Source organism: Ambystoma mexicanum, chromosome 1q, assembly GCF_040938575.1.
Source record: "Ambystoma mexicanum isolate Mex_15411 chromosome 1q, UKY_AmexF1_1, whole genome shotgun sequence".
Classification (NCBI taxonomy): domain Eukaryota; kingdom Metazoa; phylum Chordata; class Amphibia; order Caudata; family Ambystomatidae; genus Ambystoma; species Ambystoma mexicanum.
The window spans coordinates 1,239,453,861-1,239,478,144 of NC_090922.1; the positions used below are offsets into that span (position 1 = coordinate 1,239,453,861).

A 24,284-nucleotide genomic window follows, 5' to 3' on the forward strand; every position below is an offset into this window, starting at 1 on the left:
AAGAATTTCTCCAGTTCACCGACAATACCAGCCGGAAACAGCAGCTGGAGAAGCAACTGCAAGTGGGCTGCTACTGTACAAGGGCAGTGACTCCAAAGGAGCCTGTGGTTCAAATACAGATAGAGATCAACTCCTTGGAGCCTGAGGAACGCTGCTATTACAGCAATCGTCTTCATAAGGGCTTGCAGCGTCAAGCGCAAACTGTTGGGTGGAGGGGGGACTCTGTACTGAAAATGCTTGTCCCCTACCGGAAAATTTAAGGAATTTGCGGTGTTGGGGCCACATTGGAATATGCAGGTACGCATCTCTCCACCACCCATATCCAATCGCCCTTCAGGAGGGAGGATCGGATTTGTATGGGTGCGATCATCTTCAATCTTTGAGGAATGTACGTATTGAAATCTGACCAGTCCAAGATATGGCACAGGCCAGTCTGGTTGGGTTGCGACACTAAAAAAAAAATGCAGCGATAAAACTCCAGGCCCTCTTCCACTGGAGGAACTCAGTCTGCCGCCCTAGAGTACAGAAGCTTCAGAACTGAGGGGGGCCCTGTCTGGTGTAAAGGCAGTCTGGATGGAGGAATAGCCTTAAGGAGCAGACAGAAATCTGAACAGGTGACTGACCGGTCTCAGCTCTTCAGTCCTGCAGTAGCAGGCAATGAATCCTCCAGACCCCTTAGTCCAGGGTCCACCGAACAGTCTTTATGTTCCAATTGCTGAGATGACCAGCCGGGGTTGAGAGGAAGTGGAAAAATACCACAAAAAAAATAAAAAGTCCCTGTCGATTCCCTCTCACATCACAATCTTGCACCTTCAAGAAACCTGCACAATGAATACATTCTGTGGTTATGTAACTTCTCTGCATCAGACACCTCTAAATAGGTTTCATACCATCTTCCCTTAGTTACCTGAAAACCTCTGTCCCAAGCTTGGAGGTCAACTTAGAAACTGTGCTGAATAGTCACTGATTTTTCTGTAGACCTTCATGGAAATGTCTGACTTAAGAGTTCTTTTGAAGCTAATCTGTCTCTCCACTGTTCAGTGTCAAATTCCCTCTCCCAGCAATGGCAAAATGTAAATGTTTTCTCAGATAAAATACCTTTACTCAATTGTGGCTGTCTCATGCTTTTTCAGAGAAGAAACTTTAACCTGCTACGGCAGTCTCAAGTTCTTTTGAATTCTTCTTTTCCGCTAACTCAGTTTCTCAAGTTGAATGACTGTCACCTACTAGTTTTCTTTCTTTTGAGAAAGTCCTCCTCAGAATGTACGGAGCCTATTGCTCTCTAAATATGCCTAGTGTCTTTTCTGTATTGCCACGTACAAACTATTTACATCTTTTGAGTTCCAAGAACTTAAGTACAATATCAAGCAGTTTTCTTCTTTCCTGCTGCCGCGTGCAAGGAAAATTCCTGTTTTCTGCAGTCCTGCTCCCCCACTCACCAAAGAGTGTTTACTGCAAGTTCTTAATTGCTCCGGCAGAATACCAAGTGGTTTTCTTCTTCTTCCCAATGCCTAGCGCAAGAAGGACTCTGTTTCCTGCAGTTCTGCACTAACCATCAAGGGAGAAATGACTGCTTTCTAGTTTCTCTCAGCCCCCGCGATGCCATGGCCTCTGCCGTTCAATGTTGACTGTGCAGTCTAGTAACAACAAAATAAGGCTTGGTAAGACTTGCGCTTCTTATCTGCACGCATATCAGAAGGTGCCTTCCTCCATCTAATCCACTCACACCGGACCATAGAGCCTGTGATGCCTTCACAATGAAGATTAACATAGCGTTCTTGCTATACCCAACTTGCATTTACACAGTTAGTGCCTTAAAATTAAACATTGAGCAGATGCAAACAAAAACGTTGCTGAGCCTCTTCACAATTCTCAAGGTGCAGTTTTAACTATGTACCATTCAGAACTTCCCTTTTGTTAGATTTCACATTAAAAAAACTATATTATTTCAGCACTTATGAGTTCTGCAGTTTCATTCTCAGATGACAATTTCTTGTGATATCTTCTCGTTTATTTAGTATGGCGCGCAAAGCCCAGCGGTAACAGGGCGCAACAGAGGAAAGGAATACAAGGTTACATAAAAACTTCGGCAGGTCAGTTTTAAGGGATATATATACATTCAAGTTGGCTGTGGTCTGTTAGTATGGGGGTGCGCAGATCAGTCGTAGGGATCAGTGGACCGTAACCAGGTGAGCATGTTTCGCCTGAAGCTGTGGTAGGATTGGTCTGCTCTGGTGTTGAGTAGGAGGGTGTTCCAGTGTTGGGCTGCCATGACAGGGGAAACTACTGCCGCCCATTTTCTTTTGTCTGAATTGGGGTACCTGAAGGCGGTAGGAGTTAATCGTTCTGGTGGGGCGGGTGGAGGTCTTTTTTACTTTTCTGGCAGCGAGATAGGAGGGGGCTGCGTTGTTTACGCATTTGAAAGTAAGTGCTGTTTCGAGCGAGATGCGGTCGCAGATTGAGCCATTTGTGTTCTCTTCTTTTGTTAGAGATGTGTTCCTTAGAGGGTAGGTTGAGGGCTGTTCTGAGTGCATTATTTTTCAGTTTGTTGATTATGTATTTGTTGGCTCCTAGGTACATGGCGTTACAATAATCAAGTCTGGAGAGTATTAGGGCATTAGCGATGATGCAGCTAGCTTGGGAGAGGAATGCTCTGCATGCTCCGATTAGCTTGCACATGTATGCGGTGGAGGAAGCTAGTGAGTTTACTTGTTTATTTAGTGACAAGGCTGAGTCTAGGTGAAAGCCTAAGGTTTTCACTGTTTTGGCAGCTGCAATGGTGTTGCCATCGATGTTGAACGCTTTGTAGCTGGGGCTGAGTTTTTTTAGATTGGCGTTGGAGCCAAGGAGCAGGATTTCGGTTTTCTCTTCTGTTTTTCCTTTAGTCTTTAACTGGAGCTCATGTTACCGTGACCTTCCTTGAACATGACAGGAATGAAAGGCAGTGTCGAATCCGCTTTCAGATTAGGAACTACCTCAATCTTCTCAGAGCCAATCATTGCTGCCCTGTATGCCCAGCATTTTGAGTTGGCACTACTCCAGTATCCTGCAAGGAAATATTAAGGAAAAAAGATACACTTGCCCCAAAATAACCACACTTAACCAGCGGACTGCACCCCCGGGAGTCAGTCGAACTGGCTGCCACGAAGAACCACATCCACGTAGTGCAGAGTAGCTTATGTCGGTGGAAGCAACATTGTTGCTGAAGAGGCCTCCTCGTACTCCAGTCCAACGGAGGATTGAAAGGATTTTTCCCCAGAGGCAGAAACAGCAAAGATCTGGGCCTGTCCTCTAGCCCTGAAGAGCCCGACAAAAAGGGCAGATGCCGTAGACACTGGCTGATGCGCGATTTTGAGACCTTCTGAAGTGACATGCATCACTGGTCTGTCAGAAGATATTGTCCTCTTGACTGGAATTTGAGGAGCCTTGAGATGAACTTTAACCGCCTTCGAGGGATCCTCAGTAAAGCTGGTAATTAAAGACTTTGGATGCTTGTCCAACTTTTTAGTTCCCTCATCTAGGCTGGTACTATGTTTAGCCCCCATGAGATCCTCAGACTAAACTCTGGTTCCTTTAGCCCCGAACTGGGGGTCTTGGCCTTGCTGGAACTTATTTTAGCCCTTTTCAGGGGAACCTCAAGAGTTATCCCGGTACGTTAAGCCCCTGGCTGGGGATCCCGGAAGCAGCCCAGGCCCTTTTAGCCCCTAGCTGTGGAACCTCAGGAGTGACCGCCCCCCTGGTATGCTTAGCCCCCACAGGGGGAACCTCAGAGGAAACTCCAGTATCCAGATTAGTACCTCAGGGCAAATTCTTGTAACGCTAGAGCCGATGCGACTCCACACCGGATGACCCCGGAAAGGAGTGACCCAGGCAGGGTGCCTTCAAAAGAAGGGTACTTACTGGACGACTTATCTTTTCCTTCAATGAAGATCCATGTGTGTACCGGAGGCAAGCTGTGGAATAACTCTCCTCCCACTAGACATGCCTTCTCATAAGCGCACAGACCGATAGGGAGTCGCAGTAGAAGCAAGCGTTCCAATGATGCCCTGTGCCCCAGGCAGTCGAGGCAAAGAATGTGAGGATCAGCCGCTGCATAGTTACGCCCCGCAGGAGGTACATGGAGGTGGAGCCCTTGCGAACCGGCATAGTAAAAGAATCTGGCAAGTGCTTGTGGGGGGGGAAGAAATCTCAATGATGCAAGTGTATCTGATCCTGAGAGAGCAATGAAAAGGACTGATGTGCTGGGTCGGGCTCAGGAAGGAGTGGCTGAAGCCACAAAATCTGGCCCTGTGTATAAATTAAAGGACAATAAATGTTTAGATGCTCCAAAAAATTGCTCAGGTCCGGTCTAGGCCGAATGTCCCACAAGTATGGAGGAAAGTGGACGGGACATAGGAGTAAACCCAAAGCAATTACTGAGGCAACAAAACTTCCAGTTCTATACATAACATTACTTCAAACACTTATTTATGAAGTTGAATAGCGTTCTGGGCCAAGAAGATTGCCTACATGGTGACTCGGAATGGACACGTTTTAATTGCTTTCATTGAGGACACTCACGTCCAATATGTGCCGATAAACCAGATTTGTTTTTTCCTCCGATTGCTTGAAATGGGCCATTTACATCTATGCTGACCATTTATTGTCATTTTGTTTCCAGATTTGGCTCAATTCTTTTATTGTAACCTTTTGGAGGTCAGATTTTGGTAGTGGTCAGTATATATTGATGTGTTGTGGATATATTGAACTTAACATTATACATCATATTTATTAGGTTGTATACTAATTGACCTCGGGAGAATTGACCTAATTTAGAAGGTCAATTAGGACACATATGCAGGGGGAAAGCCCCCGCAACCCCCCACCCAATCCCCTTATATTATTTATAATCTAAAACCAACCCAATACACATATAAACAAAAATATAAAGGTCAATTGTGCAAAAGGTAAATTTGGGAAATACCATTTATTATCCTTGCTTATAGACATATTGGTTGAGTCTCACTATTGGTATCCATTGGAGGAGAGAAGTCTTATGTTCAACTCGCACCAATACATATGGTTGAAAGATTGACAGTATATTTCTCGGTTTTGACTTTACACAAATTAATTCGTTTTCTACCCAGGTGAATGAAGTAGTAGTTACCCATTCTCTTCTAAGGTATGGTATTTAGGGTTCTCTTTTGGGACAAGCGTATAAGGCAACCATTAGATACCTTAACATGGAGAATCCGATGTAAATAATTTTTCCAGATAGGCATCTTATATTCCACACCTTACAGTAAGTCTTTCTACATTGATCATGCCGAATTGATTGGAATAACCACATGGAAGTAGGATTTATATTAATAGCGCCTGATTTATTGTGAAAACATTTGGATCTCATGATTTTTTTTCAATCTTGCAGATTGAATTCTGGACAGTTGAAAAATACTTGAACTGTTGCTCCTGAAGAAGGGACCTAGTCCCAAAAAGCTTCAAGTTTCACTTATGGATTATTTTGAAATTCAAATTCTGTTTTACTCCTCCCACAAATGACATTCTTACTTGGAAACCTCTGATAAATGTACACTTGCTGCTTATTGACAATATGTCAATTTAATTTCATTTTTATAAGTGATGAACATTTTGATCGTTTCATAACCTGAGGTTGTGTCCAGGGGATGGGAGTGTCCATTACCATTGGACACTATTGTTTACTGATCAGATGCATATCCAAATTCTACGCCACAGTTGTTTGCTCTCCCTTGCACCAAGAGTTTTTTTTTTTTAAATACTCAGATTGAACATCTACTAAGGTGTGCTAGTCTACAGTTCTTTTTTTGATCCTTCATAGATTCACATACTTTAATTATTCCCCTCAGACTGGGACTCCCCGGAGTGTATATAGGTCAGAAATACAGCAGACATTGTTTTATCGCAGATGAAATGTCTGCAACGGAAATGACTGCATTATAAGACATGCATTACTTACCGTAATAGCATTTCTGATGATTATCTCTGCTTAGATTCACATGCTGTGCATATGGTCCGACATCCAGTGGTAACCGTGGAGTATTGCACCTTCTTTGTGGACTGTAACAAAGGGGTCTAGAACAGAAAGAGCCTGTAGTTCACTAACCCTTCTGATAGAAGTGATAGCCACTAGGAAGGCGGTTTTATAAGTCAGGTCCTTCAGGCTTGCTTTATGCATAGGCTCAAAGGGAGCTCCCATGAGCCTGGTCAAAACCACAGTCAGATCCCATCCAGGGGTTGGGTGAGAGATGGGAGGATAAATCCTCTTAACCCCTTTCATCACCGGTATTTTCCACCACAACACCTTTTGTTGTGATGTGGTGTAGGCTGACAGAGCAGCCAGATGAAGCTTTAGGGAATTGAAGACTAACCCAGTGTCCAACAGGTGGGTTAGATACAGCACAATGTGTGAGGGTGAGCAATCGATGGGATTGATGCCCTTGGAATTGCACCAGATGACAAAACGTTTCCATTTGCTGGCATAGCAATAACGTGCCTTAGGTTTTCTCGCTTCCCCGAGTATGTTCATGCACCTCTGAGGGAGTTGCAGGTGTCCAAACTATGATCTCAGGAGCCAGGCTGCTAAGTTCAGAGTTTGTGGGCATGGGTGTAGTGTCTCCCCCCTCCTGTCCTGAGACAACATGTTGTACGGGCAGGGTAGCTTGACTGGTGGGGAGAGGGACATTTCCATCAGGTGAGCGAACCAGGATTGGCGGCCCACATGGGGGCCACCAGTATCATGGTAACTGGTTCCTGGTGCAGCTTGTGCACTTATTGAGAAGGGGAGTCGGGGGATGGGGGGAGCGTAGACAAATTTCCCCGACCATGTTATCCAGAGACCGTTCCCCCTTGGATCGGTTCTGGTGGTACCTGGAGGCCTAGTCTTGGCATTGGGCGTTATCCTGAGTAGCGAACAGGTCGATCTCTGGAAACCCCATTCTGCGAAGACATTGGACAATGTCTTCGTGCAGTCGCCATTCGTATTCTTCGGGCAGAGGGAAATCTCTGCTGAGTAGGTCTGCTAGAAGAATGAGTTACTCGGGAACTTGTTGGGATAACAAACATCTTGTGTTTGAGAGCCCATATCCAAATGTTCTGGGACAGCTTGGATAGCCCTGTTTGTTCAGGTAATACATAGCTGTAGTGCAGTCCGTTAGAATCAGCACTGTCTTCCCTTGCAGTTACACCTGAAAGGCTTTCAAAGCTTTGAACACCGCTAACAGCTCCAGTAAGTTTTTATGGTTGGATGCTACTTGAGGAGACCAAACTATGTGCTGTCTGCTGAAGCAGATGAGCTCCCCACCCTGTGAGAGATGCGTCCGTCATGAGAGTGGCTTCTTCTGCAGGGGTGGTGAAGGTCTTCCCCTTCAAGAGGTTTTCTCTTGACCACCACTGCAGAGAGAGAACGAGGGCTGGCGAGAACTACCAGATCTTCCCATTGTCCGCTGGCCTAACACCACTGGCTGTTGAGCCACTCTTGCATGGGACGCATGCGCAGCCGGACGTGGGGAACCAAGTATATGCATGACGCCATCATCCCTAGCAAATGCATGGCTTTGCATACAGTCACCTCCCGACTGGCTACATTATTGAGGGATCTGAGAAAGCATGTTCTGAACCCTCTCGTTGGAGGGGAAGACGAAACAGTCTTCCGTCCGAATTAGAGCTCCCAGAAATTGTTTTACTTGGCTGGGGATAAAACTGGATTTCTTTTCGTTGATTGAGAAACCCAGGCTGAGGAGGAGATCTACTGTTTTTTGGGTGTTTGAAAAACAAGCATCGAACGAGTCCCCTGTGATGAGCCAGTCGTCGAAGTAAGGGTAAACTGGACTGATAATCTGCGCAGGTGTGCTGGTGCCACTGCCAGGACTTTGGTAAACACCCTTGGTGCTGAGGCGATGCCAAAGGGGAGTACCTTGAATTGGTAATGTCCGTCCTGGGTCATGAACCTTAGATATATGCATCTTTCATGTCCAATTTTGCCATGAAGTCTCCTTGTTTCAGCAATGGGATCACTTCCTGCAGTGTTAACATGCGAAACTTATGGGGTTTTATAAACTTGTTTGCTGGGCGCAGGTCTAGAACAGGGTGCATGGTGAGATCTTTTTTGGGTACAAGGAAGTACACTGAATAAATACCCTTGTTTACCTGAAGAATAGTGACGGCGTCTATGGCGTCCTTTCCCAGCAGTGCTTCCACCGCTTGGATCAGGCTTTCCAGATGGTCCGGTGAAAGGCGCCGTGAGCGTGGCGGTCTGAACTGTGGCGGTCGGGTGAACTCCACGCAGTAACCGTGGGCAACCATCTTTAAGACCGACTTGTCGGAAGTTATCCCCTCCCATGCCCTAAGGAAAGATGTTAATTGCCCCCCAACCGGGGTGACATGGGAGGGGACCTGGACTTGGTCATTTCTGACCAGAGGCTGTGGCTCCTCCGATTGGGGCCTCTGCCTCTACCCTTGCCGCGTTTCTGACCCCTTGAGGGGTAGTAAGTGGGGCTTCCAGATGTTTGATTTGTGTTGAAGTTACCCGTGCCATAGTTGTTTTGACCAGCACAGGCTTGCCCTCGAAAGGACCGCCGAGAGTTATTACCCCTCTGGGAGGAGGGTTTCTGTGTAATTTGTTGCAGAGACCTTAGTCTCATGCTCCTTCTTGGCTGTTTCCAAAGCCTCATCCACTGCTTTCCCGAAGAGGTTAGTCTCCACAATGGGTTTATTAATGAGGGAGGCCCGAGTCTCAGGTCTAAGTCCTGATTTACGCAGCCAAGCGTGTCTTTTCAGTAGGGTCCCTTGTGCAAGAGACCTGCCTGCAGTTTCAGCAGTGTCCAGTGTGTTCACCACATTCTGGTTAACTAGTCTTCCCTCTGTTACAATGGAGAGAAGCTTTGACTTGGCGGGTTCGTGAAGCTCTTGGAGGCCTTCCTGGAGCAAATTCCACTGGGCATCAGCATAGCTTGCTAATATAGTATTATTAGCAACCCGTATAGTGTATGCGGCTGCTGATGTGACGTTTGCCCACGGCACACAGCCGCTTAGATTCCTTGTCCGGTGGTGATTCTCCCGTGGCAAGGGGTACCCCTGCCCTCTTTCGAGTGGTAGTCACTACCAGCGAGTCTGGGATGGCGTGCCCTTTGATGTATAGAGGGTCGGAAGAGGAAGGGCGAAATAATTTTTCGACTCTCTGGTTCACTGCCCGTGTTTGAGCAGGTGACACCAATGAGGGAGCTACCCTTCTCTTAGGAGTTAAAGAGGGGGATGGCTTGACTCGCCAGAGGTTTTTCCTTAATGATATCCTCCACGAAATCCTGCTCAGGTACCGCATCTTGAGTGGCAATTTTAAAATATTCAGCTGCTTTTTTTTTTTTTAACATGGAGTTGAATGCCATTTGGTCATCAACAGAAGCCTGGCGAGCCGGGGTGGACGGAGGAGAGTCTAGGCACAAAACATCAGAGTCCTGATCTTGCTGTGTCCCTGGGTGCTGACCTTCCTGCTGAGTTTCCTCCGAGTTGTCCGTAGTATCCTGTTGGTGGTCCTCAGTTTTGCTGAAAAGAAGCTTCTTCATTATAGATGTCTCCATATGTGTCCATCTGGACCATGTCTTCCTGTTGGAAAACGTGGACTGATCTTCCTGAGACTACCAGAGCCCTTTTCGGGGGAGGATCAGAAGAACTGATAATCTGCTCCAGCCGATCCATACACCCTTCAAATTTTTCTGTAGTCCATTTACAGGACCCAAACGGGCCTACGTGAGGAGAAACTACGTTCTGCGCTCGGCGGCATCGAAAGGAGTCTCTCAGGGCATCGGAAAGAGGCTCACGACTATCATCGTAAGCCTTGTCAGAATCGGGAACCCAATCCGCCGAAAGAACTTTTTTCTGCGGCTCGTCCCATAATAGGCAGAACTGTGGTAAGGCCCACCGCCGTTGTAATTCTTCCGATTCTGCTTTCGATAGTCGCCGAATCGTCGTGAGACAAAGGCTTCAATGAGTAATCGGAAGGTGTAATACCGTCCGCAGCGCTAATGGTCCAAGGGGTTGGTTTTCCGGGTAGAGGCCTAGCCATAGTTTTCGGCGTAGCCTTTGAAGATGTTCTTGTTGGGCGAAGTAACTTAATGGGGAATAAACCGACAATTTGGTTAAGATAAACAATGTCTCTAGTAAGAGCTCCGCTATAGGGCGACCAGTTATCTGGGCGGAAAAAAACAATCCGAGGGATCTCGGAGCGCGAGGGATTTTGGGTACACCACACGTCACAATAGGGATAGTGTTACAGACACGTCTATGCAGACGTCCCCTTTCGGTCCCCGAAAGACGAGATGCAATACTTCGCGGTTACTACTGGATGTCAGACCATATGCACAGCATGTGATTCTAAGCAGATTAACAAGCCTTAGAAATGTACGTTACGCTAAATTGTTCGTACATTTCCATTTCAGACATCCGCGGTAAAACCACCCCAAATCTATAGAAACACTAACTCCCTGCCAACACACCCCTACTTACCTTTCAATTCCGACACGCTGCGTCGCTGGTTGCCTTTCACTTTCGTGATCGGGTACCAGCACTGCAGGGTCCTTTTTTTTGGTTGGGTCAGCTGCAGGGTTGCCCCACACTATATAGTATAGTGAGCGGGGTGTTGCGGGGACATCCCTGCAGCCTTTTTTTTTACCACCACCAAATAGATACTACAAAATGTTGTACGAACATTTAGTCAGTAGGACATTTAGTAGTATCTAAATTAGAACTTTTGGTGGTGTAGGTCATTTGGGCCAAAACCAAGGAATCTATCGGGACAAACCTAGCATCGCAGCACAAGACCCCTGAAAAGCAGGCTCTTGTGAAGAGGACCCTTCTAGCGTGCACTCATGCAAATCACTCCAGAATACCCTAGCAGTATTTCAAAGGAGGCTAAGCCTTCGGTTAGCAGAGGGTACTAAGGAGCTACAGATCCCCTCCCAAAGATATCTTGGAGCCCACACCAGCACTACCAGTTTGGAGGCAGCCTTTCACTCCCGGAAGAGTCACAGGCACACTCCATTATATCTGACCAGCCAGAAGAACCCGCCCCAGTGGGAGGACCCACTGGGAGACCCTACCACAATTTCTAGGATGGCACTAGGGGAGGGAGCCAGGAGAGGGTAGACAGTAAACACAGGATGATGCTGTTGAATGGGAATACATCACAACAAAAAAAACAGCAAGAGTCTCCAGGAGTTGGCTCTCCCTTTGATATCACTGTATACCACACCATTATAACCAAGGCTGCAGAGATGTATGACCTGCAGGTGTCGGAGGAGAGAGAAAAGAAAAAATGGTAAAATGGTGCTGTGTGAGCACAGGGACAACGACCGAACAATCACCGTTATATCCATTTTGGAAACTATTGGAAGACAGTTGGTGTCGACAGTGGGGTTCTTAGTATGGTTTATCCTACCATGGCCTGGACAGAAAATAAATGCAAAGCCCCTCACGGTGTCTATGGGGTCATCCTAAGCTGTATTTGGTGATAGCAATGCATCTGCCCGCTAATGGCTCTGCCCCGACAAGGAAAGCAGGAACCTGGAGTTTATAGGGAGGAAAGATCAGCCTCTGCGTCGCCAATTAGATTTGCAGGACAAAGCACGGACCATAGTCAAAGAAGGGGAAACCACATCAGAGCATGTAATAGATTCTACAGTGGACGCAGCAGAGGTGTGCTTCAGGCAGACTGCATGTAGTGCTGTACTATGGCATCAGGCATGGGTGAAAGCAAGCACTCACCCCCACCCCCACCAGCACAGGGGCTGATATTGAACACTCCTTTCAATGTTATTTGGTCTTGTACCACGCGCTGCCGTCACTTACATGGTCTCTTGGCGCTCTGGCAGGCATGAAAAAGGAGGGCGGGGAGGTGTGGGATAGAGGGGCTAGCGCAAGAGCTCCGATTGTGCTTTTGGTAGCTTCAGTTCAGAGAACTGCTTTGTAGATGGCGATTTTCTCTTGTATGAATTCCACTCCTTGGCCGTGGATCGCTCTGTTTTATGCAGCGTGTTTTGAAGATTTGTTTAAAAAAAAACCTTATTCAATTGTTGGAGCACACATTGTTAAACTCTTAACATAAGGCAATCATCTTTGAGTCGGCAGCCATAGTCCATATATGTTCCTTAGTTCATACTAAGTATGGCCACCCCCCATGAAAAGCTGTCCCCGACCACCCCCCCCCCCCCCACCCCACCACCTCTTTCCCCAGATAGTTCACTCCCCCAGCAATGCCATTGTTATCTGTTTGCTTCCGGGCATAAGTAAAGTCGTGGCAGGGTTTGTAGGTTAATGCTGGATATTTAAGGCCATATTCCTGTAGTGGCGCCCAGATCAATTGCAAGTTTTCCATCCCTCACTGCGGTCACTTTTTCAGCCACCAGAACATCCCAGACCTTGATCCACCATAGGAGCAAGTCCGGGCCTTCCACTGACTTCCGGCCTTCCACCGACTTCCGGCCTTCCACTGACTTCCAGCGTCGTGCAATGTGATGCGCACCGCCAGCAACAGTTGTGTTTTCAGCTTGGCGCGTGTCCCGGATTTCGGGTATATGTCCTCAAGTGGGGCTTTGGGCAAGCCAGGAGTTTGGTGTCTGCTATGGTTTCCACAATGGCTTCCCAGAACAATCGGATCCTGGCACAGACCAACCACACGTGGAAATACTAGCTAAAAGCCCTGCAGTTTCGCCAGCAGGTAGAGGTAATTGCATCCTGGAAGTGATGGATCTGCTCCAGTGGATAATATCATCGGAACAATAGTTTTAAGGTGCATTTCTTGTTTGTCACACACCTGGACGAGGAGTGACCCCTGGCCCAAATATCCTGCCAGTCTGCATTGTGTTGTCCAATTGGAAGCTGTTGGGGAGAATTCTCAGAAATGGGCTAATTCCTCTCTTCCTTGGAGACCCCCAGTAACTTTCCAGGTAAAAAATCAAGTCCTCAAAATCCAGCAGAGAGTGGGACCCTTTTCCCCCCCCCCACTCTCTCTCTTGTATTTTAATGTGAATTTTGAACTGTTTCTTTTGGTTATGGCGTCTGACAAACTCCATCCGCATCATCTTTTACATTGTGTCAAGCAGCACCTTCAGTGCAGTGGCACAGGGAAGTCTTTCAGATTTCCCAAAGGTTTAAATACCTTCTCTTGGATAAACTACTGTTTCCAAGAGCAGGTGAGTGAAATTGACTTTACACTAGTAACTTTCTAGACCCAGCACACACTCTTACAATAGGGTGCTGGAGGTGTTAGTATCCCCTTTGTCTAGCTTCTCATGTAACATTTTTATGTTACCCTTTCCTCACTGAATGGCTGGTGGCAGTGGTTTACTTTTAACTACTGTGTTGTGCATTTACCACGGGCTGCGTTCTCAACTGCAGTAAAGCACCCAAGGGTGCAATTTGTGTCAAAATGGCCTGGTCTTTTTTCGTCATTTCTTTGGGGAAGAGTCCTTCTTGAGATTTACTCTGCGCGCCAAACCATGTTTGGTCCCTTTGTTCGCTTTGCCTTTGGCAGGATTCACGAGTGAAGCCCGCCTCTGGTTCGAGGGTGTCTGGTGGGGGAAGGAAGTGAGGGAGGTGCCCGAAACTCCCTGTGCTTAGTCTCCTGTGAGACCCAAATGCACTCTGTGATTGGCCAGCTGACTGTCCGGTAAGGACAGCCACCCTGCTGGGTGACTGAGCTAGGCTGGAATGAATGGGAGAAAAATGAATAAGAGGCGAGGCTTTTGGCGGACGGCAGAGTCGACCATTGGATGAAGGAACCGAAGAAGAACTTGAAGAGCACGCCTGCTCCAACTCCTGGACCGTTGGTTTGCCCGGTGAAGCCCTGCTGCTATGCTGAAACTCCATATTTGTATCGACAGAAGGCCCTGCAAGGACTTCTCCCTTTGAGTTGGTGGGACCAACCAACTCCAAAGAAAGCCACCTGGACATCCTCTCAGAGCTGGTTGAATTTCCACAGAGTTGCTGCTGAAAACCGAAAGGCCAGGGAAAGGAACACCAGATTGCGTGCATTGCTTTTAAGCTGGTCAAGAGCTCCAGGAAGATCCTCCGGACTCCCAGGAAGCAGGACTGACCGAGCCTGAGCCACCTTAACAGAGTGCTGGTCCCCAGATGCAAGGAAAGTCCATCTCGACAGCCAGAAACCGTAGTGTTGCTATTTACGGTAGACGCGAGGAGCTGAAACACTGAGGTGCCACTTGTTTGAAGATTGCCGGTTGTGGTCGGTAACCATCCCATTGCAATGCAGGAGTCCCCAGAAGTCCTCCCTCTTGTCCCCATGACTGAGACCCAAGAACACCAGGATCTGCAGAGCTGCATAGGAACAGAAGTCATCTGCTGCATTTTTCTTCAACCTAAAGGTACTGTACAGTCTCGGAGAACTTACCTCTTGTGTAACTGCACTTATTCTCTGTTGGTGAGACTTCTTGTGGTTGCTCTGTAGAGTTGCTGACAGCTTCTTTACTTTACAAAACAGCTTGTAGCCCTATTTTGAATTCTTCAATCTACAAAGACTTAAAACATTGTGCAAGACTTATCTACCTCTGAGAAGTGCTTCAGATCCACCTAGACTTTTGCTCAAATTGACTTTGGCTTAGCCTGGCTCCCTGAATGACTCTTCTTGCCTCTGTGAATGTGTTTGGTCTTCCTTCCAGGAAAGGGTTAAAGGGTTAACTAACTTTGCATTGGGGGGAGGGGGATTTACAAAAGTACTTACCTGCTTTGAGAAATATTTGGGAGATCTCTTGTTATGTCATAATAGCCTCTCTCTGACAAACTCTTCAATCCGATTATAAATGCAACAATGATATATTAATGTCCCCAGCACCCTAACTATTGAAGTCACCTTAGGGTGTAGGTAGTGTCTGTGGGCCATCCCAAAAAGGGCATTTACTGATTTAGAAATATTAAGTGTGTGTATTTTCAAAGTGTATTTGAGTGTTAATGTTATATTGCTCCCTTCTGAAGGCTTATTCTTAATGACTGATAAACACAAGGTTTCTTGAATAAACATTTATTGAAGCGTTTATTTGGATACTGGTGACTGGGAATCTCTGTGCTACTCCCCCACAGCTCACATTGACCCCTCTTGAGATAAGCCTGCCTGCTCAACACGCTACCAACCTGTGACAAATGTATACCAAAACTTGGGTTCCTATTGCCAGGAAGTCAGGGATGTTGTAGTGCACCCAAAGGATACTGCATACAAACTTGACCAACAGAAGCCCAGGTCCGTCGGGACAAATAGTATGGTCTACGGGGGGTTAGCGGATTGTCCCTTAAAAGTTTATACAATTTCAAGATCTCACCCTTGCCTATGCCTTCCCAGGTTGTCAGATGAAGTGAGCTCAGAGTTTGAGTGGCTTTTCGTTTTACTTCCGGGGGTGGGATCCAGTGTCATAGTTGTGTATAGGAACCCATCTGATTCCAGAAGATGGAATTCCCTCTTGCATTTCTCGAATGAGCACGATTGGCCCCCTCAAATAGTTGAGGGTAAGCGCCCCCCCCCCCTGAGCCCTCCCGCCCCTTCCAATTCCAAAAAACCCCCGTGGGCATGCGCAGTGTAAAAGCTGGGTTCCTGAAAAGTGGGCCCATGCCCCTGTTGATCTTTTACCTTTTTAGTGCCTCATTCCATGTATTTAGAGTGGTCTTTGTTGAAGAGAGTAGGTACGGCCATTGTTTTCGTGTTGTGTAGGGGACAAACGGCAAGAAACTGAGGCGGGAGCGAGCTTCTGGATTGCTCAATCTCCATCCATTTGGGCGCTGGAGCCTTGGCTGACCATGTGAGCTGGGCTGCCTCTGCATATTTTCTTAGGTCCGGCACCCCCAAACGCCCTAGCTGGGAGGCCCCCCCCCCCCCATCACTTTCTTGGGGATTCTAGGCGTCTTGCCCACCATATGAATCCAAGGACTTTACGTTGAGCTGTTCTAGTGTTATCAGAATTGTTACCAGGAGGGCTGCGCAACAGTAAAGTAAGCGAGGGAACAAGTTCATTTTTACCGCCGTGATACAGCCCATTAAAGAGATCTCTTGGCTTGCCCACCTATCTAGGTCCTTTTCAAGCGTTTTAATGAGGGGGAAAATGGCTGCATATAGCTCCGTTGGGGAAGCTGTGAGTTTTACCCTAAGTATTCGATGGATTTGGTGACCCAATGAATGAAGATTTGTTCTTTGACTGTCAGCCAATGTAGCGTTCTCAGCGCTGGTGTGATGTGGTCTCTTCTCCTTAAATTCACCAGAAGTCTTGCTGCAGCGTTCTGGATTCATTGTAGTTTCAACAGGTATTCTGGCATTCCGAGACAGATTCTGTTGGCGTAGCCTATTCTTGACATGACGAGAGCGATGATGGTGAGAGTTTTCTGTGTGAATGAGAAGGGAAGCAGCTCGATTGTGTGCCAGTGGAAAAAGCATTTAACCATTGTGTTGACTTGTGGTTCCAGTGTTAGCTCTTTGTCGATTAGGATTCCAGATTGTTGACCCGCTTGGATGATTCTGGTGGGGTTTCTAGTTCTGTGGGCCATGGAATGTGCTGGTTGTTCACCAGTTTGTGTTTGATTACTTCCATTTTGTCCGGGTCGAGTTCAAGACTGTTGGTGCTCCTCCATTGGTTTAGTTAATTGAGGCTGTTGGTTAGTGATGGGTTCTCCTCTTCACTGGCATGGATTTTATAGATTTTGGTGGCGTCTGCGTAGTTGTAGCAGGTGAGCACATGTTATTTTATAAGTTTGATTAGGAGAGTAATGTAGATGTTAAAGAGTAACAGTGACAGGGATGAGTGCTGTGGGACTTTTCTGCAGCATTGATTTGATGGCGCTAGCCATGTTTCTGTTCTGTCAGGAATGATTTTAATCAACGGAGGGCTGTGGTGCCGATCCAAATGTCTTGACGAGTGCCATAGTCGACTGGAAAGTTGCAGAGATGGAGTAGTATTAATGCCGAGCTTGCGTTGGAGTCTGTTCTTTAGATCGCAGATTATCGTGCAGTTTCGGGACCTCGTATGGGTCTGAAGCTTACTTGTGCGAGATTGTCAGGGTCCCATGGTGCATGGTCAGGTTCCTGTTACGCTCACCTGGTATCCACAGGGACGCCAGCCAGCCGGTCGTTGGGGCCCTTCCCAATGATTCCCTGGTGTGGTCTCGGCGTCGATGGGATTCCACCTGGAAATGAAGACTAATTTATGACTGGGCGACCGAGGTAAGTTTTCCCCCACCTCCCTTGTGTTTCAAGCCCCTCCAGGTTCTCTTCTCACCTGGTTGTCGGAAATGGTGGGCTCTCCGTCCTGCTCTCTGGGGCCTTCAGGGGCGCGTTGTCTTTTGTGGGTGCGGGTGGTCCAGTTACTTCACTGACTGCTGCCCTTGTAGTGTCTTTCAGGTAGGTCTTATTGCGATTCATGGCGTCTTAATTCTTGCATGCCTTTTCTCTGTTCTTAATGTCTCCATCTCCCTAGGAGCGCGGAGTGTCCACTTGGAGAACTGGATATGCTGGTTCTCACCGGCAGATGGCGTGCTATTGCGCTATGATGCGGTAAGGAGGCGCTTTGCATAGCGCAGCGATGTCTTGTCCTCACTGACCTGTGCTTTTCTCTTTTCGTAGGTCGCAGTGAGTGCCCAGCGCAGATGGAGTTCCGGAGCTATGCCGGCCGAAAAGCAACCAACCAGGTAAGTCTTTAAGCGCTTTGTGGTTGTAATGTCTCCACTACCTCCTTTAATTATGTTTTTCTCCTTTTCTCAGGTCCTTCGATCTGGGCGGTGAACTCCACAAACAGAACTGCCCAGGAGCTGTGAGCAGTGAAGGATGATTAATGCAGGTAAGATTCTGCTGCTAACAATGTTCTTGGTTTTTCTGCAGGTCTGGAATTCACCAGGCTCGTGAGAAAGCTGGACACAGTGAGCGTCACGTTGCTACAAGCAAAGTAACGCAAAGCGTGTTGTCTTGTTCGGGTGTGGTTTAAATAGCCACTGTAAAGTAGTCCAGGTAAAGTAGTCCCTAGGCCACCACACCCAAAACACTAGACCGCATAGCTTGGTTCTAGGATTCAAGCTATGTGGATGCCTCCATGTTGGCTGAAAGCCTAAATAAAGTAGTTCCGCAAGCAGATGTCTTTCCTTACTGATGAGCCTGGCGCCAAAGGTGCCAGGACTGGCCCCAAGAGGGCCTGAGAAGTGGATGCCAGGCCTCATTAGTGATCAGAGCCCTGATTCCACCTGGCCAATGGGCTTGCCAGTGGGGATCAGGGCTGAGGGTCGTGACAGTTCCCTTCTTACAGTACACACCTTAAAGGCTTATTCACGTTTCCACACCGCAGTATTTTACTTTAACTCCTACACCTCCAGTTAAAATGTTTATGTCAGTAGTTCCCCTGAGCCTGTGTTGGGGAATGAGTTTGGTTTCTGACGTTCACTGTTTTGGTTTACGAAAATATCTTAATATGGCTTTCAGGAAGCCTTTATTTCCCCAGGGCAAGATGGAGGTCAGGTTTAGCAGCAGCGATTGGCTGTGCCAGATTGGGATGTAGTTTGGAATTCTTCAAGGAGTTCTAAACTGCCTTTCATTCTAGTTTCCCAAGGGACAGGTCGCAGTTTCCTTAGTTCTGTAAATAAATGTATAATTTCCCACTACAAAATACTGAAGTCTCTATGGAAAAACATCTGTAATCTCCAGTGAAGATAGAGTCACTTCAAGAAGCTGAAGAAACAGTTCTCAGTTAAAGCCATTTGAGTAATTTTAAAGTAAATATAGTTGGACTTTTCTAAGAAAAAGGTTTTATTGAACTGTTTCCAAAACGTGACTACCGTTGAGCACAATATAATTTGCAAATTCAGAGATTAGAGCAGTCACAGTTACAGTCAGCTGGTGGCCTGCGAGCGTGTGCGCATGTTAAAGAGTACAAGTTTGTGTTTCTGTATGCGCATTAATGAATAAACAAGGCGCACGGTCAGCGACGGTCATGTAAAATTTCGAGTTAGTGAAAACAAAGGTGGAGATTGCTCAGCACAAATTAAAGTCAAGCCGCGGAGCAGAAAGGAGTAACAAGAGGCAATTTTTCAAGCATTGACAAGCTGACACGCGTCAGGGCTGAGGAAGTAGTTTCAGCAGGTCAGTTTCAACCTGTGCAGGTAAACTAGTGTCTGAGTCAAGAAACATTTGAATTGAAGCCCAAGCAGAGCCTAAGCTATGCGGGCAGCAGCAGTTTACATAGTAACTAACAGTGGACATTTAAGCTGGGCAATAAATATACAAGTCAGTTCTCAAGATCCTAGGAAGGACGTTGGTTTGAAATTCAAAAAGACAAAGAACTTTCAAGGGGGGGGCGGTTTGGGTCTGGTGGGCCAGCATCACTCCTGCAGGAAGCTGCCACAGGACTCGACACTGATATAGCAGCGGATTGTATCCCACATATTCCAAGAGTGGTGTGTAGACTTCGGTTTCTAGTAGCTTTGCCGGGAATGGGATGTTTAAAATTGGTCAGTAATTGGTAAGATCTTCCACGTTTCCTGAAGTATCGCTGAGAGGTTCGATGTAAGCAGATTTAACGGCTTGTGGCACCGTTTGTTGCTAGTGAGGTTGTGGTAATATTCTGCCGGTGTTCTCTGTGCTATGATGGTGGGAAGAGATCTGCTGGAGAGCCCGCTCTGTTGCTTTTGCTCACTAGGCTGTTTAATTTATCTATTCAGAATTGGGGGAGAAGATTCGGTCTGGTCAGTCGCTCTGGTGTCGGTTGGTTGAGGTTGGCGGGGGGGTATTTGGCCTGCTTTGTATTATTTGCTGCATGTTGGTTCTTGAAATGGTTTTCTAGGTCATTGCAGTGTTTGTATTTGTGTGCGTCTATGGCAGGCGGTGTATTGGACACAAATGCGTTTCTGATGCTGGACATTTCCTGACCATTAACAATCTGTTAAATTATACAATTAATGTTTTGCTCCATTTTGGTTTTGTATAGTCCAATCTGTATCAGATGGGGTGTGAACCATCTTGCAACAGTTTTCTTTTGTGATGGTTGAAAGTTTACGGGGCAATGTCGTCTATCGTTTGTGATTGATTTTAGGTTTGTGCCTGTTCCTATGTCATTGCCATCTGGGGTGGTCAGCGATTGTTTGGAGGCTTTCAGTTTCACATTAGGGTACCCACCGTTGCTTTTCCAATTTCATTTCCCGATTGGGGGATTATTAGGAGCCATGAGCAAAGTGGCATGTCAATTTGTTAGGGCGTTTGTTGTTTGTGGAAGATGGTCAGAGTTCAGTGATGCTTCTGCATTGGCTAAGGGTTCCACTTCTTCCAAGAGGTTACCCCTAATCTTTCGCCCTTTGTTCCCCACTGTCAGTATGTGTGTAATCTGGCATGGCGTTTGTAAGGTGGATGGCTTAGAGAAGTTAGTGTGTTTTTGGTGGCCTTGTCTGAAAGGAATTGTACTTTATTCCACAAATCCTGCAACCTGAAAACAATTATAAAGCAAGTGAGCTTGAATGCCAAGCCAAGCTTGTTCATTACAATTTTCTACAAGAAACTGTATAGGACAACAAGCCATGATTGGATCGCAGCCAAATGTTCGAATGGTGCAGTGTCCCTGATGGGAAGCCAGATGTGCAACTAGTTCCCAAGAAGTGAACAGGAATAGGAGTATCTGCATCATGCATGTCAATTAGTGGGACACATGCAAAAGGTGGGTCACTAAACTGTAGGACTTTTAGTTCAACTGAACAGCACTCACAGGCCCCTGCGCTGCTCACATAGTCTTTAATCTTCTGCAGAGATTCGGATGCAGATAGGGTCCACGAAGTACAATTGTCCACAATGTGGACCTTTGGACTACTGGCTACCACCTCGTTTGTTTAAACGTTTAAAACTGTGGGAGAGTCTAGCATAGACAAAGAAGCTCTGCGATTTAAGTGTGGATTGATCTTTCTGAACTCTAAAACTGAGTAGCCTACTGAAATGATTTTCCTAGTACCAAAGTTTAGATTTATTGCATATAGAGAATTCCCAGCATGAAAGTATATGAAAGGCTCAACGAGTAAATAACGCTGTGTGAACGGCAGGTTTGACTCCAACCCATCACTACTGTTTTGAGTTTAAAGTATTTGGGGTTCGTGGCTGATGAACCCAGGTCGAGCTTTGGGAAAGGTGAAGGAAAACACCTACAAGGAAATACAGACTGGTAATTATGTGAAATAGTTCCGAGAGGTATTCACATGCAAAGAGCAAAGAATATAGGAGACATGGAAGACGCTGAATGAAAAAACAGGATTTATGGTAGAGGACATTGACATGAAAGAGAAAGGTCAACTAATTAACATGGTAGAAGATGGAGTAATAACATGAGCGTGGCTTAAATGGTTTAATACAATAGATTTGTGTAGATGTGTTCACAAGTTGTGCATGGTTAACAAATGTGTGTAGATTAATGTCGATATTAAACCCACAGATTTCTACAGTGGCTCACCTTTCCTCATTTGAGAGTTCTCAAGGTTTTTCTCTTCAGACATTCTTGCAACAGTAGATGCTTCCATACCATTTTCTTTCGGATGTTCAGCGCCTATGCTCTTCACAGACTCTTCCAGCTCAGAATCAGGAGCGTTCTTGGATTGTCTTTTATCTCCTGAAGTGGTTGATAACTTTCCTAGACTGCGGAACTTTGACAGAATGCTAGGCTGCTTTGCAGAGGACTTCGGCCATCTGAACTTGGACTTCTTCTCAACAGGACGGGTACTTTCGTTTTCAGCTGGCACATCCTGCTTAATTTGTACAATTCCACCTGGTGACTTTCTTTTTGACCGTCGCAAGTTACTTAGTTCCTCTGGTTTTTGCTCCACCATAACCTTGGATTTTTTCTTTAAATTCCCTGCCTCTGTGTCACTTTTACGCTTCGCGTTTAGATTTGTTAACGTTTCTTCTGAAACTGGATTTGTGTCTGGTATACCCTGCTGGTTTGTCTCATTTAAAGTCTCCATTTCACTCTTTACACTTTGATCCTTTGCCAACAGAAAAGGGGACTCCTCCACAGGCAGACATGTAGATTCTTCCTTCTTCAGAATCTGGCACGTTTCCTCAATGTATCCTAAGATACATTGCAAAACTTCCTGTGCATCATGCTGTTGATAGCCTTCATACATAGGGTTCAGCTCCCTTAAAGAAAGAGAAAGCCCAATTAACAACTCATTCATAATTTACATCAAAGTAAAAGCGAAGACAAGCAACATCCCTTAAAAGGAGCCTCAGTAGGTTTAATTTCATAGGCTTTAAAAACAAAGATATCAAATATAAAAGGGGTGCCTTTTGGTGAAGTTAAAAGGAAACACCAATAGTTGTGCCGGTGGGGGAAGGCAGTAGGGTCAGATTGGGCGCATTTAGCTATGAAGGATACCACTTGAAAACGAGCTATTTTCTCTATAGAGCAGCAAGCAAAACTACCATTTCTATGCTAGTGAAAGAGTGTCAAGCCATCTTGGCTGACTGAAATCATAGGATACATACGTATGAGGCTGCGTGAAAGGTATTACAACTGAAGAAAACTCGTTTGAAGTAGTCACTCACATTTTGTTTAAAAAAGCAGACAACCAAGATAAGTGATTTTGAAAAGGTCGGCAGCAATGGGAGTGTACGTCCCCAGTACTAATTTTCTATCATCTTGTCACTCGTCATTGTAAAAACCACATGAACATTTGAGAACATTACGTGTTTCATTAAGCCCTTGGTCTTTAAGTGCATCTTCCCTACTTGGGAACTAGTAGTGATTTCAAGCTTAGCAGGGTCTCCAAGTGGTAGTCTTGACAGCAGCTCATATTTAAAACTCAGGAGGTAGAGCAGGGAGTTCACAAGTACAGTATACACAGACTATAAAAAGAACGCCCACTTAAAAAAAAAAAAAAAAACTATAATCTTTATATCCGAAAAGGCAAAGCGAACCCAGGGTGAAAGTGTGTTCAGTAGTAGACTTGTGGCAGCTGTAGTTTAGTTTCGGCTACACCAGTCCTCACCATGTCCATCACATTAGTAGCGTAATGCACTTCTAGGATAAACATTGGGGTACCAATGTATGTTTCAAGTCAAGCGCCTGGCTATGTATTGTGCCTTCCTTTGTGAGGATCCAGAGGTACGGCCAAAATGACAGTTGCTGATATATGCTCATCTTAAGCGCACAAAAGCACCACCCTCTGTTCAGGCAAGTGCATATTTATGTAAAGTCCCTCAGACACTCCAATCTACACCCCGTTTAGGAGCACCTATGTGGCTTGGCATATTTTCCAGGCCCTCCTCCCCTACCCGCCATTGGCTGACCAGTCAAACGTGTGCGCGCTACCTGGTGCGATTCGCAGGCTGTGTTAGGGCAGCAACTAAGTGAACGTGTTAATGAGATGCATATGCATTCCGGAGATCTAATCCTGAACTCAACTGAAGAGTGCTGTGGGGACGGGCTCCTGTCGAGGGTCTGGGTGTGGCCATATTAGCTTTACATTAGTCCCTTTATCTTTTACATCATGCTTCATGGATGGAGTCCCTTGCTGCAATTCTTGTAGTCCTCCTTGCTGGTTGGCTAGACAGTCCCTGCTGGACTCTTGGTCTGCAGTTGATGTATTTCTGTTAGCATATGTCAGGAAAGATTATGTTTGCCGTTTTCCCTGCATAGTCATCTATGGAACACCTCCCACCCCCAACATTTCGATTCAGTTTTGAACCGGTCCGTTTTTGCTCTACTTAATTTACGCTTCGCTCATATATTTTTGGGACACCGATCATTTCCTATGACAAGCATTAAGAAATGCATTGTTTTTAAGCAGCACACATCACCTTACAGTGAAGTGTTGCCTAGGTACTTTGTATCCGTTTAGCTTGTGTTAAGTAACCTTTGCATTTTACTGCATAATGCCAGTTAGCGTACCATCCTTTATCCTGCAAAGGATAAGTAGACGGCAAGCCCTTTCCCGGGCAGCAGTATGCGTTTGTGAACTGATGTGGGGGCTGGGATTGTCTGGTCCCAGTCCACATTATAGGCAAAGGGTATCTGCTGCTAGGAGGATGTGTTGGTGGGAAGCTGTCCATGATTGCACTTGCCCAGCCACTTTGAATGGGGCAGCTCCTTTTTACTGGTGCGCTCAGGGGAGACACCAGTTCAAATTGAGGAAAATAACTTCTGCAGCCATTCTTCAGATCGTTGCTGAAGCCAACCAGCGTTCCATCCAGCCAAGTACCAGCAAAAGATATGCCCCTTTGATCTCCTGAAGACCATCCCTTGGAAACAATATGATCTGTACTGGGACCA

General features: G+C 46.3%; 1 protein-coding gene across 1 annotated transcript in view; it reads right to left on the minus strand.

The window, feature by feature from the left end:
• Nucleotides 1–24,284, minus strand: part of USP1 (ubiquitin specific peptidase 1) — a 219,495-nt gene that overhangs the window by 81,061 nt on the left and 114,150 nt on the right. The window contains exon 5 of the mRNA XM_069642031.1: nucleotides 21,468–22,150. Coding sequence (XP_069498132.1) covers nucleotides 21,468–22,150 — 683 coding nt within the window. The remainder of the gene's footprint in view (nucleotides 1–21,467; nucleotides 22,151–24,284) is intronic.